At 36.6% G+C, this 15,296-nt stretch overlaps 1 protein-coding gene across 4 annotated transcripts in view; it reads right to left on the reverse strand.

Annotated features, from left to right (window-relative positions):
• LOC100731122 (UDP-glucuronosyltransferase 1-6) overlaps nucleotides 1-15,296 on the reverse strand; it is a 206,490-nt gene that overhangs the window by 79,633 nt on the left and 111,561 nt on the right. The window contains exon 1 of one of the 4 annotated variants that reach the window (XM_023566954.2): nucleotides 11,626-12,522. The exons of the other annotated variants lie outside the window; for them this stretch is intronic. Within the exon in view, the coding sequence (XP_023422722.2) occupies nucleotides 11,626-12,522 (897 nt within the window). Of the gene's footprint in view, nucleotides 1-11,625; nucleotides 12,523-15,296 lie in introns of those variants that run through there. 4 annotated transcript variants of the gene reach the window in all.

A 15,296-nucleotide genomic window follows, 5' to 3' on the forward strand; every position in this document is an offset into this window, starting at 1 on the left:
TTGAATTCAGTCACAAAGGTGTTAAGTCCCAGGCTGCTTCTGCTTCTCCTTCTCCTTCTCTTTTTTTCTGGGAGACGTGATAGGAGATGTCATGTGATCAGTTAATATTTTTTGTTGCTTCACTAGTCAGACTTAGCAGGTTGTATGAATCTAAGAATTTGACTATATCTCTGGATTATCCTTTTTGTTGGCATACATAGTTCACAGTAGTCTATAATTATGTTCTGAATTTATGTATTATTTCTTGTAATGTCTGGTTTAAATTTCTGATTTATTTCCTGCTTCCTCCTTTCTTAGTTTAGCTAAAGTTTCTCAGTTTTGCTTATCTTTTTTTAAATCAGCTTTTAGTTTCCTGGATGTTTTGTAATATTTTTCCAGTCTCCATTTCATTTATTAATCCTCTGATATTTCTCAGTGTCTATGTTTTAAAATTTTTTCCCTTAATTTATTCTTTTTCTAGTTCTTGGAGTTGTATTTGAGATGAGTTTTTTCTTCTCTTCTTCCTTTTCTTCTTTCTCCCTCACCCCTTTTTTTCTGCTTTGCAGCACTGGGAATTTAATATTTTATTTTGAAACAGAGTTTCATTGAGTTGCTCTGGCAGGACTTTCACCTATGTTGACCCTGCCCCAGTTTCCGTCAGTGTGTATTACAGTTGTGTGTCTATAGGACGAGATTCTTTCTACACTTTAAGTAGGCACTTTTACTATACACTTTCCTATTAGAAACACTCACCTTCCATGTCTTTAAGATTTTGGGGTAAAGTTCTTTTTGTTTTGGATAATTATAACTAATGGTGATCTCTTTTTGTTTCCATTTTTATGGATATCTCTATCCCATCCCTTTGTGTTCTGTGTGGATCCTCACATGTGTGAGAAATCTTACATAGTTAACCTATAAGTTTCATTTTGTTATTGTTCTTATGTTTTAATTAACTTAGTCACTTTTGTTCTTTCACAATAGAGAATTAACCCACTTAAATTCAAAGTAATTTTGATATGAAAGTAATACTATCGCCAATTTTCAGTTTTTTTCAGGTTGTGGTAGACATTTTTCTTTCTTCCTTTCTTGCTTGTTTGCTTTCTATTTTGCTATTTTCCTCTGTGATGTGATAGTTTTCTGTGATGATGTGTTTTGAGTCTTTCTATCTTTATTTCATACACAAGAGAGACAAGTTTGCTTTACGGTTATAAGGAGGCCAGCACAGAACATTTTGTATTATTTAATTTTTCTATTTCAAACTGATGACAACTCAATTTTATTATTATTACTATTAGGTGCTGTGTGGATCGAATCCAGGGCCTCACAAATGCTAAATACATTCTCTACCACTACTCCCTCAAAATTGCTGCCCTATTGATCAATTTTGGATACAACTCTACATTTGTATCTTCCAAAAAATTTATATTTTACATATCAAAATTTACAATATTTTGTCATGAACATAGCTTGCCAACTTATTTTAATTATAGTTTTTATTCATTATTTTTTTAAACTCTGTACGAGGAACACAGTTATCACTGTCCCTATCAGTTGTAAGAGTATTCTAAAATGGCCCTGATTTACTCAAATCATTGAGATTTGTGTTTTTGTTTTATGTTAGATGTTATTAACATTTCATGTTTCATATGTCTCATGTTGTTTTTGTTTCAATTTGAAGCACAGACCTTGAAAATTCTTGTTTGGCTGTTTTAGTGATGATAATCTCCTTAAGCTTTTGTTTGCTGGGAAAGTTTTGATTGTTGTTGGATAAAGTATTCTTGGTTGGCACTTTGTTTTCTTTTAGCCCTTCCATTATCATATCTCATTCACTCCTGGCCTGTACAGTTTCTGGTGGACTATATACAAATATCTCCTCCTCCTCCCCCTACCTCTTCTTCCTTCTTATGCAAATCCTGTATCACAAAGTTTATTCTTTTGATGGTGATTCTTATCATCTATATTCTTTATCTTTTTCTCTTGTTCTCCCCAGATACATATTTTAAAATACTTTTTTAATTTAGTAAAAATATTTTATTTTTAAGAGAATAAAACCAAACAAAATATAACAGAATGAAGCCAATCAAAACAAAACAGTGAGAGTGATACAGGACTTCGAAACAAGATAATAACAATGGTTACTGCAATGTATCTTGTTTTCTTTGAAATAGCTACCCATACCATCAGACCTAATTAAAAAAACCAAAACAGAATAAAACCAATCAAAACAAAACAGTGAAAGTGATACAGGGATTCAAAACAAGATAATAGGGAGTTAACAATGATACTACCTTCCCTTTTTAGATGTTTTCTCCTCTTTCACTTTCACAATATCTGTTGTACATTTTGGATCTCACTAATTCCTTCAGTTTTTTATACTAGGGAGACAACATGATGTTCACCTATGTGAGTCCAAACCATTTCACCCAAGAGCATGATCACAAGTTGCATTCATTTACCTACAAAAGCTTCATGATTATCCTTCTTAATTGCTGAGTACCTTTCCATTGTATAAAAATGCCATATTACCAATTCTGCAGTTGATGGGCAAGTTATCCCTGCTTTTTCTGGTTCTGTCACATGGAACATTGCGTCCTCTCCTTTAACTTTCCATGTATGAATTTCCTTTTGAGTTAATGTGTTTCTTATATACTGCACATTGATGGATCTTGTTTCTTGATCCACTCTGTGTTTCTTTTTATTGGTAAATCGAGGCCATCTGCACTAGTGATTATGGCAAATATGCATTGGTTTATTTCTCCTGTGCTTCCTGACATTGGCTCCCTACTTTTCCACTTCATTCAATTGTTTTCCCAACTCAGCAATTCTACTTTGCTGCTGTTCCTGGAACCATGGTCATTTTTATCTCTCTAGAATATCTATCTTTTAGTACTCTTTGTAGGGTTGGTTTGGTGGTCATACATTCGTTCAGTTGTTTTTTGTCATGGAAGTATCTTACTTCTCCATTAATTTTGAAAGATAGTTTTACATCTATCTGGATTGGAAGTTGTTTTGTTTAAGGACTTAAAATATTCACACCAAGCTCTTCTTGAGTTGATGATTTGTGTTGAGAACTCTGTCATGATTCTGATTGGTTTTCCTTTATAGGTGATTTGTTCCTTTTCTCTGACAGCCTTTAATATTCTGTTCTTATGCTGAATTTCTGAGAGTTTGATAAATGTATGTCTGGACATAGATTTATTTTTGGTTATGGCTATTTGGAGTGCTGAGTGCCTCACTTATCTGAATGTCAAGTCCTTTTCCTGTGCTTGAGAATTTTTCTGCTATTACTTCTGTAAATAGTCTTTTTATGTCATTTGTGTTGACTCCTGCTTTTTCACTGACACCTATCAGTCTTAAATTATTTTTCTTTGTGTTACCTTGCAGCCTATGAATTGTTATTTTCTGGTTTCTTGTTATTTTTAAGAGATCTTTCCTTTTGCAGTTATTTTCTGCTATCCTATCTTCAAGGTCTGAAAGTCCATCTTCAGTTTCTCTCAAGTGGTTTTGCCAGCTTTTACTGGAGCTTTAAATTTCCTGGATGTCTGTTTCATGCATTCCAATTCTTCTCTATATTCATCAAGATTTCCCTCATCTCCTATGCTCCTCTTTTTTTAAGAAAATTTTATGTCTTCTTTAGATACACTCAGCAACCTTTTATTATACTTATCATTTATTTTTTTACCTGAGATATGATATCTGATCTGATTTATTTTATAGCTTCATGAAACAGTTTCTTGACTTCAGTTGCCATCATCCCAGAAATTTCAGGCATGGAACTTCCACGCTTTCTATGTCTCAGTCTCCTGGACTTGTTCTGTTTGGGCTGGAGGCCAAAGATTGCCTTTTGTTCCTTCATCTTATATTCTCCTGGGTTTCTCCAGATGAGCAGGTTGTGGGGTCCCAGATACTACCCATCTTAGCTACCCATTCACACTGTAGGGGAATGGGTTAGGTACCTGGGTTTCTCCTAACTCAGATTCCCAGGGAGGTGGTTGTGTATTGGGGTGGGGGAGCTTTTCAGGAACTTGTGGCTCTCCAAGGATGGGCTGACTGGTTCTCTTGGCCTGTATTGGATATTGGTCCCTGCAGGTGATGGCAGTTGGCAGGCTTGTAGTAGCGGGGCTGACTGTTTCTTCTCCCTGCCCATGCTGGCTACCCATGGGAGAGTCCTGATGGTGGCCTCCAAGTACATGGAGGCTGGCCTGGCTTCTTCTCACTGCCCATGCCAGCTACCTATGGAGTACCCTACTTTTAAACATTGGGTCTTCCAGCTCACTCATTCATTCTTCATGGTTGATTCTACTGTTGGAACTTTCTATTGATCTGTGACTTGATTCATATATTTTCTATTCATTTGATACTTTGTTGCTATTTTTGTCCAAATTTTTGCTGCTTTCATATATTAGTTTCTAAATTTCTTCAAATCCAAAGGGAACCATCATCTTTAGTGTGATCCCTGTCATACTATGATGATATCTTATGAAAGCATGAAAAGGACAATGCCAAAATTCATATGGATTCATAAAATGTCCAACTATCTAAGTCAATCACAAGCCAAAAGAATAAAGTTGGATGTATCATACTACCTGATTTCAAACTATACAAAGATATACTGATTAAAGTGGCATAGTACAGTTCTACCAAAAAAATACACAGTGATTAATGGAATAGAATACAAAAGTCAGAATTGAACCCACACATTTCTCATTAATTGATTTTCCACAAAGATGCCAAAAATTCACAATAGGTAAAATATAGTATCTTTAGTAAATACTCTGAGACACTAGCCATCTATACTCATTTGATGGTGTTAGCCACCTCTTTCATGTCAAATATAAAAATCAACTAAAATGCATTTTAAAAAAAACTTCAAACCAGAAACTATAAAAATGTTACCAGAATAAAGGAGCTGATTACATAAGGTTAGTATGGGCAGAGATTTTTAATTTGAACCCAAAACCATAGGGAAAAGAGCAAAAATAAAGAAATGGGATTATATCAAACTAAAAATCTGCAAGGTAAAAGAAGCACCCAACACATGTGCAGAGATGACCCATGAATTGGGAGAAAGCAAGACACAGACCAGAATAAGAGGTTTATACCCAAAGTCCATCAGGAGCCTACACACTCCATCCTTTCTACATCTTAATCCAACATCCTAGAATGTGAGTTCCAGCACATTCGCATTAGAATTGACCCTTGCACACTTCCCAAAAGACTGCAGTGCCTGAGCAGTTCATCCTTCATTCTGCTCCTTCAGGTTCCACTGTCCTGATCACCAGCCTAACCAGTAGTAGGGTCTGGAAAGCAGCTTGAGAATTTCTATGCCTCTTTCCTTTGGACGAACAAATTCAATTCCACTCATCCTCTGATCTGAGACAGACTAGGTTTAACCCCCAGAGTACTTTCTAAAAGGGATCAACCTGTCATAGATTCATCATGTTGAAAGACATTCTATGAAGTGAAAACACATGTATAAATGAGCTGTTAAAAAGGCAGCTTTGCTCCTCATAATTAAATGAAGGTAAAACACATGTGATAAGAAAAATTCACCATCTTCACCATTTTTTATATTCTTGGATGCTGGAGACAGACATCCTTATTAAAGATACTACCAAAATTTTGGCAAACATTTCAAAACAGATTTGTAAACATAATGCTTCCCTTTTCAACTAGCAGCACTTTGAAAAGACAATATGATAAAACAACTTGAACCAACATTAGTCCAAAATCCTATATTTTTGACCTTAATTTATGTTTCCACATGATAAAACAAGTGATGCTTTAAGTCAGCATCAACAGATAAACTCCATGGAATTAAAGTTTGTAGTATTTGATGAATCACAGTATATTATGGTTAAATATATCTGATTTTTAATATTTCTGGCACCCAGGATGAAAAAATTCTTTAAATATACATCTCATGTAGGTAATAGCTTCTTTGCATATCTCTCTTCAAAAACTAATTTATAGTAGTATATAAATGTTACCTACACATTCAATTTTTATAATTTTTGCCCCAAAAGGATTTTTTTATAACATATCAAATTTTGTCCATCATTAATAAAGCTGATAAACTGTTGAAATGGAAATGCTTCCATAATAGAAGTAGCAATTTGACAGGAAAAAAATGTCAAACAAACCCCTACAGAAACACTCATCAGTTGTTTAACCTGAGCGTTTGGCCTACTGAGAGTAGCAGCTTTTTCCTTCATGCATGCTCACATCCACATCACCTCAGGATACACACAGGCTGAGCACACATGTTCAGACTCTGGTAGGCTACAGTGTGCTCCCCCTTGCTCTGATCACTGGGAAGCAGTGTAGCTAATGATTAACCACACTATGTATCGACTAGCAAACATCTTAAGGCAACCATTTCAATGGGGAGTTGATTTAATAGTCTAAACCAAGTCAGCCTGTATACATATATGTGTATAGAAATCTATACATATACATCTTTCTATTTTTAACTCTCCAAAGCAATGTTTTAATTTTTTTTTTTTGTATTTTGTGCAAATTTCTAAATATGCTACCATTTAAGGCAAAGAGTTTGCATTAAGAAAGGGCAGAAAATATGCTTACTTATCCAAAAGCATTTCACCTGACACATTACTGCTTTATTTCAAACATACACAACTTTTAAGTGTAGACATTGGATCCTCAAAATCTAAAAATTCATTTCTAATGACAAACACAAGTTTTTAAGGAAAAAAATGATTTGAAGTACATAAACACTGAATCTCCAATATCTAAAAATTATTTCTATTACTAATAGAAATTATTAATAGAAATAGAGAGAGCCAGAGAGAGAACCAGAGAGAGAGAGAGAGAGAGAGAGAGAGAGAGAGAGAGACCTGCAAAAAGTAGGCTTCAAAATGCAGAGAAGTAAAATAAATTAAAAGTAAAAAAGAGAAAAGTAACTTAAGTTTACGAATCCTGAAGCTTTCAACAGGCAAAATTTTATCTTTTTAGAATCTAGAGCAACTCATTTGGAATCTTAAATAAATAATCTTAAGTTTATTCACATCTTCTGTTGGTCAAATTCACCTATGAATCTTTTAATGTGAGCCAGTTATATTATGAAATTGTTATGAAGATACATCTGTATTTTTCTTCATGGTAATTGGGACTTGACTGCTTAATCTTCTGATATTCTTGTAAGACTTCTTCATGAACATTCTGATACTCTTTTAAGCCTAGAGAAAGACATTTTCGTTGTGCATCCAGTTTGATAAACCTTCGAGCTACTGTCTCCATTCCGGCACACAGGCCCGGGATTCATCATACTCAGCACTGAAGTCATCCTTGTAATTCTGGCATTGCTCATAGAGGACAAGAGCGATATATTTTATCAAACAATCTGGTACATCATCACCATTTTAGGTGAACAATTTTGTGGCATTTAATACAGTCACAATCTTGTGCAAGCACCATCTCTGCAGTTACAGAACATTTTCACCACCTCCGAAGGAAATTCCTTTGCCATTCAGCACTCATCCCTCAGTCACGTCTCCTTGTAGCCTCTGGAAATGGTCTTTGCACTATCTCCAAGAATTAGGCTGTTCTGTATATTTCATATGAACGCAATTATATTACATGTGGCCTTTAATGTTTGATGCTCAGGTAATGATTTCAAGGCTTATCTATTTTGCAGCAATTATCCATGCTTCATTCGTCTGATGGTTGAGGATTAGCTTGTAGTTTAGGTGTGAACATTTTCTTTACACATCCAACGATGGCCATTTAACTTGCTTCCACCAGTAAGCTATTGTGAATAGTTTTTCTATGAACATTCATGTACAACTATTTGTTTCAGCACCTGTTTTTTTCTCCTGGGGTACATACAAAGAGTAAAATAGCTGTATCATCTGGTAATTCTGTTCCAGTTACTGAAGAACCACCAAATTGTTCTCCACAGGTCTGTACCAAGTCATATATGAGACTTCTGGTATCTCTGCAGCCTACCTAGACTTGTACTATCATTGCACAGTCATCCTAATAGGTGTGACATGTACATGTATTTTCTTTTTGTATTTTACTAACAAATAATGGTGTTTAATATCGCATCACATGCTTCTTTTTCATTTTTATATCTTATTTGGAGAAATATGTATTCAAGGCTATGGTCATTTTTAATTGAATTGAGTATTTCATCTGTTACGGGTAAGAAAGTTTTAGCACATATAAGATTAGTATTTCTCGCATGATATACTTTATGTTTCTACTGTCTTGATAGTATTTTTGGATGCAAAATAGGTTTTAATTTTGATGAACTTCAATTTAGTTTTGTTTCTTGTGCTTTTGATGTCATCTCTAAGAAACTATTGGCAAACCCAAGGTCTTGAAGACCTAATCTAGTATTTTCTTCTGAGAATTTTCATGAGTTTACCTTCAAACTATATATTTAACTCATGTTAGATTTTGGTGTGGTGCAACAAGAGTCCATGGAAATCTTTATATACAGATATTTGGTGCACTTCTGCAGGAGAGACGATTCTTCCATTTCAAGGACTTGGAATCTTCCTAGAAAACAATTTATGTCTGGCCAAGAATGTACATATTTACTTCTGCATTCTCAGTTTTATTCCAATTACCAATACGCAAATGACATTTTTTTAGGAAAGTTGGAGAACTTTATGAACTGAAAAACAGATAATTTTGAAGAATTATTTTTTAAACATCATAATGATATTGTCATGTAATCAAATTTCTTTAAATTTTAAACTTTTTTTTTTTTTTTGTATTTTTACCGGTACCAGGGATCGAACTCATGACCACAGGCTTGCAAGGTAGGTGCTTATGCTGCTGAGCTAGGAGGATCTCCAGCAAGTTTCTTTAAATTTTATATTAAATGAAATATTTAGGGATGGAAGTACATATCATCAATTTATCTTAAAATGAGAACCAAACCTTTTTAATAGAAAGAAATTAGACAGATAACATGTCCACCAAAATATTATAAATTATTTGAACTTAAGAATGGATACATGGGTGCTCACTGTAATGGGTGCTCATTATATTCTTGACATTGAACAAGTTTGAAAATTTTGACAAAGGTTTAAAATAAATCATTTTAGTAGGTGAACTTGGGTTTATTCACTAATAGCTGAAATTTTATTTGGACTCTGGAATGAAGCCAGAATACATAAGTGAAAAGGAAGAAGTACAAACTATTTCTTGCTGTATAGCCATGTCACACCTGCATCCCTCCCTGGCTAGAGGGCTCTGCATTACACACAATGAACCTGAATTACGTAGTAGTCAGTTCCACTGAAATTTATCAAAAATTCAAACAGACTGGGATTAATTGTGTTTTTTCCCAAAAAATCAGTTTTAATATTCTCTTGAATAATGTTCTGCCATCCTTGTTAAAATAGCTAATCATATCCTTGGCTGAAATTAGCCCATATAAACTCAAGAAGATTTGCTTACAGGAAATATTTAGAAAAATATCCTTTGAAGAGCTTAAGACATTGCATACAAACATACATGCACAAAGACACAAATCAGCCCACAAATATATATTCACCTAGAATATTTATCGTGTTTGTTGAGATTTGTTCAAACGTAAATGGTCAAATCCAAATTTCAACAATCTAGAATTACTATATTGTTACACTGTTTAGGAAGTACAACTTCAAAAAGGCAAAGCAAATATTTGTGTAGTTTGGAAGAACAAGTTTAAAGTTCAGCATTCTAAAAGTTTGGACCCACGGTGGTGCTACTAGGAGGAGGCTATGCAATGCTTAGGAGCTCAAGCCTAAAAGGAAATGCCTGACAAGGGTCCTGGAAGGGGACCTTGGATTTCATCCCTCTGGAGTCACACATTTGGTTTCCTGGTTCCTGCAGGGAGAACTTGCCTCCACCCTCTCACCATAATGCAACGCGCTCACCACACAGACACTCATAAAGCCACAACCAATCAATTTTGGACTGCAAGTTTCAGACCTCTGAAGCAAGATCAACCTTTTCCCTTTATGGGTAAAGGACCTCAGGAATTTCCTCATAGATACACAAAACTGAGTGCTTCTGGCGCTACAAATATCAGAGAGAAAATTATTTGCTGATGATAGCTTTACATAATAATTCTCACAAACTCATAACAGAAAATAATACAATGGCTAGATGACCAAGTTTTTATTTGGTAAAGGAAAATATGAGAATAACCAGCAAAGTTTAGAAGTATAGACAGTAAACACAGGTATTTCGCTACCAGACATGAAAACTGACTACTTAATTAAACTGTAGATCTCAATAATAAAGAGAAAAAGAAGACAAAGGATAAAGTGAGTGGTCAGAAGCAGACACAGAGAACATACAAAATTAAAATCAGAAGATGCATTTCTGTTCCACGAGTGAGAACACAATTATTACTAAGTGGTATTGGCACAATCAGTTATGCTTTTGGAAAATAAAATTGGATCCTTTTACTCTGTGGATTAAAGGACTAATTGAAAAAATAAAGGATATCAACACTGCAAGAGTTTTAAAGAGTAAAACATATACAATAAATTTCTGTGCCTCAGGTCCGGGGAAAAGTACACAAAAGAAAATCCAAAAAGCACTAAATTAAGGTTACCCAATTTGACTACAGAAAAGTCAAATGCTTTAAGATGAAAGAAATGAAAAAGTTAATGAAACTTGCCTGGAATGCCTTGATAAAAGCTAAGCACTGAGATTCCTAATATTTAAATCTTATAGCTATTCTTTATTTTTTAATTCACAAAAGAAGAAACAGAAATGGTCACCACAGTAATGACAGTGGGATTTAAAAATTACAGCTCTTATACACAAAATTTTGGACCAGAAAATTCAGAAAACTTTAAACATTAGACAAGGTCTATAAGCCAGAGAGGCATAGAAAAACTGAAATTCTCAAAGAAAAGTGGAATTAGGGTGAGGTCACATAACATATAAAAGGAGTTTCTCAAATTATTAAAGAAAAATATGAGCACATCATTAAACTCAGAAAAGCACTGTTCCTGACACTTCAGGCTATTGAGATAATAAAGAAAACAGGTAGAGGTATTTTCTGAGTTTTGTTCATAGAAGGAAAAAGTAGAACGAGTATAATTCTCAGCATCAGTTGGTTTTATAAATTAAATGGAAGCAGAGAATTTTAACAAAATTATTTAAAAAATAGGTCAGATTTTTAATATTGGTCTGTGATTGTGTCTACTAACATGGAAAAGTGAAAAATTCAAGACAAAGAGAAATACATCTAGTGCATTTTTTCATTTTAGTTTACTCATAGTGATGAGAAATTTTGCATGTGATACATACACAGCTATATTCCAATTTCAAAACTTAGAAATAATGCACACACATTTTTAGACTATGTTCCCACAGGTGGAAACAGAGACTGGTATAAAACATAGCTTTTGCCAGTGTTTTTGAGACAAATAATATTAAAAAACAATCTGGAAATCACATATACTTGAACCAATTTTCCATAATTCACACAAACAAAGGATGCTTTATGAAATTTATGAACCGGCAATGAAATAAAACAGAACAACACATTGAACCGTAAAGACAAATGTGACAAAGGTGACATTTTCATAGATCATCAGGAGGAAATCTTTTTCATTAATATGCAAAGTCAGGACACCCTGACTGTGCCAAAGGACAGAAAGAACGTACCTTAGACAAGGGCTTTCCCTCAAGGCAGTTGATTCCACCAACGAAGACCATGTTGGGCATCACAGGTCTGGGAAAGTCGAAGACAAAGTCTGTGCGTAACAACCACACTGATGGTTGGCTGAACAGATCATATGTACTAACAGGTCTTTGGAGAATTTCAGCAGCAAGTTCTAAAGAATTTTTATAGAAATAATTGCAAAATAAACGCTCCTCCAGGTGGGTGAAAAGATTCTGCACTCTCTCTTTGAAACTCATAACATCCGAGAGTACTGAGAAAAGTCTGGGAACATAAGAAAGCGCAGAGGGGCACTGTGTGCCTTCTTCAAGAAGGTGGCACATTACTACCCTGGAAAAGGCCACAGATGGCAATGAAAAATACTTGGCAACAATTAAGCCACACACATCAAAAGGTTCCGTCAACAGCGCATCAAAAGAAGTCTTTTTTAAATACTCAACTATTTTCTGTGCACTAAACAAACGCCTACAACGTGAAAACATGATGTCAAAAAAGCGTTTGGATGACCCTGTTGTAAAAGAATACATACTTTGCTCCGGAGTTTTCCACTGAGTGTCACGAAAAAGCTGAAACTGAAGATCCAACTCCTGCACAGTAAACGAAGTCGAATAGGTCTTTACTGTGAAGTTCAGGGACTGTCCCAGCTGCCAACTAGTGTCTGGCATGACCACAACCACCTCATGTCCTCTCTGGATGAGTTTCTCTAGAATAGGTTGCAAGGAAAACCACGGGCTCCCATCCTCGGGCACCACCAGCAGCCTGCCTGCCTGGGCAAAACCTGATGCCAGCAGCAGACACAGGAACAGAGGTAGTGGGGCAGGCGAAGGTACAGGAGGCATGGGACTGCAGTCCTGAGTCACCCAGCTGCTCAGACAAAGCATGTGTGATACAATGGTTAGAATAAGTACAGGTACAAAACCTGCTACAGAATGGGTGGAGATTCATATATCAATCAGGAAGCAACACTCACTGAAAATGATTTACTCAGAGCAATAATGATTAGTGAAGTTCATCTGCTGGCATCCCTACAAGCATATATTACAGATATGGAGAGTTTATTATCCTTGTGAAATACATTACCTGCCCTACATGGTGAACTTGCAAACACAGATATTGAACAACGGAATTTAACGTTAAGATATTACAAAATTGAAGGTCAAAGTACATTAATTAAAGTTTCTATTACCAGAGGTTGTGAAACAGCAAAATTTAGAAATGGTTTTCCCATGACCCAGGTTTCAGCCCAGCTCCCAAGGAATCTCTGCAAGGCCCTTGGCCCTGACTCCTCATGGGCATCAACTGTCTTGATCATCATGAGCATCACTGCATGGACAGGCACTGCTGTGAGGAGGACTCTGTGGAGCATCTCAGGTTCCTGCTCTCAGTTCCACATCCTTAGAGATCTCTCAAATGCTGAAACATTGGTGGCATGCTCAGCACCACACAAGCCTCGGCCACCCACGTGCTCTTAAACTTTGATGAAATCTGAGCTCAAAAGGTAGAAAGCCAACTTCCTCTCCCCATTTCTGCACCAATTCCCACAGGGAGGTTTTTCTGGGCCCACAATCTCCAGAAGAGAACTGAGGCCTTTATTGAGGTGTCCTAACATCTGCAGGTTGCTTCCACGATGCCCAGTCCTGTATCACCTCACAGCGAACAAGAGTGAGAATTGAACAAGTAGAAGAAAAACAGTTGCATAGAAACAAAGAAAGCAGGCAGTTGTATAATAACCAGTGTACAGACCTGGGGATTGGTTCACGGATACTGTCACATGTAGGGTCTTCCCAGAGATACCCTCCCAACTCATAAACCTACCTGGCTTCTGAGTTGGCTGTGAGAGGAAGCACATGAGTGAGCTTTGTCTAGTTTGTTCCTTCACTGTTGTTTTTGCACCTAGTATCACTGCTCACATAGTGATCTTGCTTAGAGGAGCGTATTCTCATTTCTCAGATTTTAGAGAATCCAAGGAATTAGAATAGCTTCAGGCAGGTGGTCATGAACCAGATACACTCAGTAAAAATGCAAGGTCAATGGTAACATTCACATCCACAAACTGCAACCTTGATGTGCTTCAGAAAGCATGGGGGCTATCACTACTTCACCTAGAATGCCAAAATTTCAATTGTGTCTAAGGCATTTTTGACTCCATCTGAAAGGTAGGAATTCTGAACTCCTCAGTCTTTAGCAGAATAACCTCATGTCACATTTCTCCAAGTAAAGGCTCTGCCAATCTCAGAGCACTGGCTACATCTTTGCCAGGCACAGACTCCAAACTGCCCTATTCCCTAGCCAGGTTTCCCTGACATGCTCAGCCAGGAGTTCCACCTGATTGATGGTGCACAGTTGTTTCCTCAGACAGTGAGGCCCAGAAAGCAAGCAACCTGGCAATAGCACACACACAGTAGCCAGGCCACCAAGAGCTAACAGGAGGACCTGCCTCCTGGGCTGGTAATGACCTTGCCCTTCTTGAATCAGTGCAGGGATCCAGCTGGACCTCACCGTAGGCACCTTGAGTCGTAACTGCTATGATGCGCAGCTAACTCTGGCCCATGCTCAGAAAACTACAGTTAAAATACATCCATCAGGGCAGGACTCAGTGCAATGTTCCGACCTGCAACTTGTGCTAGGGTGGTGCCTGAAAACTTTCATCCGGACTCACTGTAAACCCACACATTTGGGCAAGGATGAAGCCCACATTCAGCTGACCATACAGAAGCCTGCTCCCTCTGACACACTGCAGTGATCCACACTACTGGCTGAGATTCCATTCTGTGTGATCACTGATCTGTGTGCCTCTTCTGGTCTCTTGGCAACTTCTTCATGGCCACTGATACTTTTGTATTAGTTTCCAGTATGCATGAGATGTAATAAGTAATTAAAGGTCTAGGCCTGCCAGAGCTCCAGTGAAGGCCAAATCTGGAAGCTTTCTCCTTTAACGCAACTGTCAAATTAAAGATCCGAGGATCCCATAGAAGAAAGGAATCATGAGGGGACAGGAGACAGAAAGAGACACGATGTGGTGGGAATGAGAAACTGGGGGAAAGAATTCTGAAAGCAAAAACAAATAGGAAACACACAAATGAGAGTAACTGTGGCTTTCAAACAATGATTCAGCAGAAACTTCCTGTGCAGAGAGGGAGTGAGAAAGTACATTCAAACTGCTGAAACGAAAAGCCGCCATCCAACAATATTCTACTCAGCTCAGCACAGTAAAGGAGGGATAAGTAACAACTTCCCCACATAAGAAAACCTTATGCACCTCATCATCACAACACTTGTCTGCCAACAACTGCAAAAGAAATCTTCCCAATGAAACCTAGAACCACTATTAATACCATGAAAAATGTGACTCAAAAACCACAGTGGTACAATTAAAATAGAGCCATTATCAGACTATACTTAGATTGCAATGACAATGTGTGAGAAACATTTTCCTTTATACCAAAGAAGTAAATTATAAATAACACTTATGGTAAAATTAAACTGCCAGTGCATACAAGCAAGAAATAGATATAACCTATGATATCTAAGCCTGAAGAAGTGTGGGCAGGGGGATGAGGAGAAAAGAATTTTTATTACACACCAATACAAATTCCCTATGTTGAATGTTTCAAAATACATGGCAAATATGTACTAAATAAAGTTTAAAAAAGCA

This window comes from Cavia porcellus, unplaced genomic scaffold, assembly GCF_034190915.1.
Source record: "Cavia porcellus strain 051 isolate PalLab524CR breed Dunkin Hartley unplaced genomic scaffold, mCavPor4.1 scaffold_26, whole genome shotgun sequence".
In the NCBI taxonomy this organism is placed as follows: domain Eukaryota; kingdom Metazoa; phylum Chordata; class Mammalia; order Rodentia; family Caviidae; genus Cavia; species Cavia porcellus.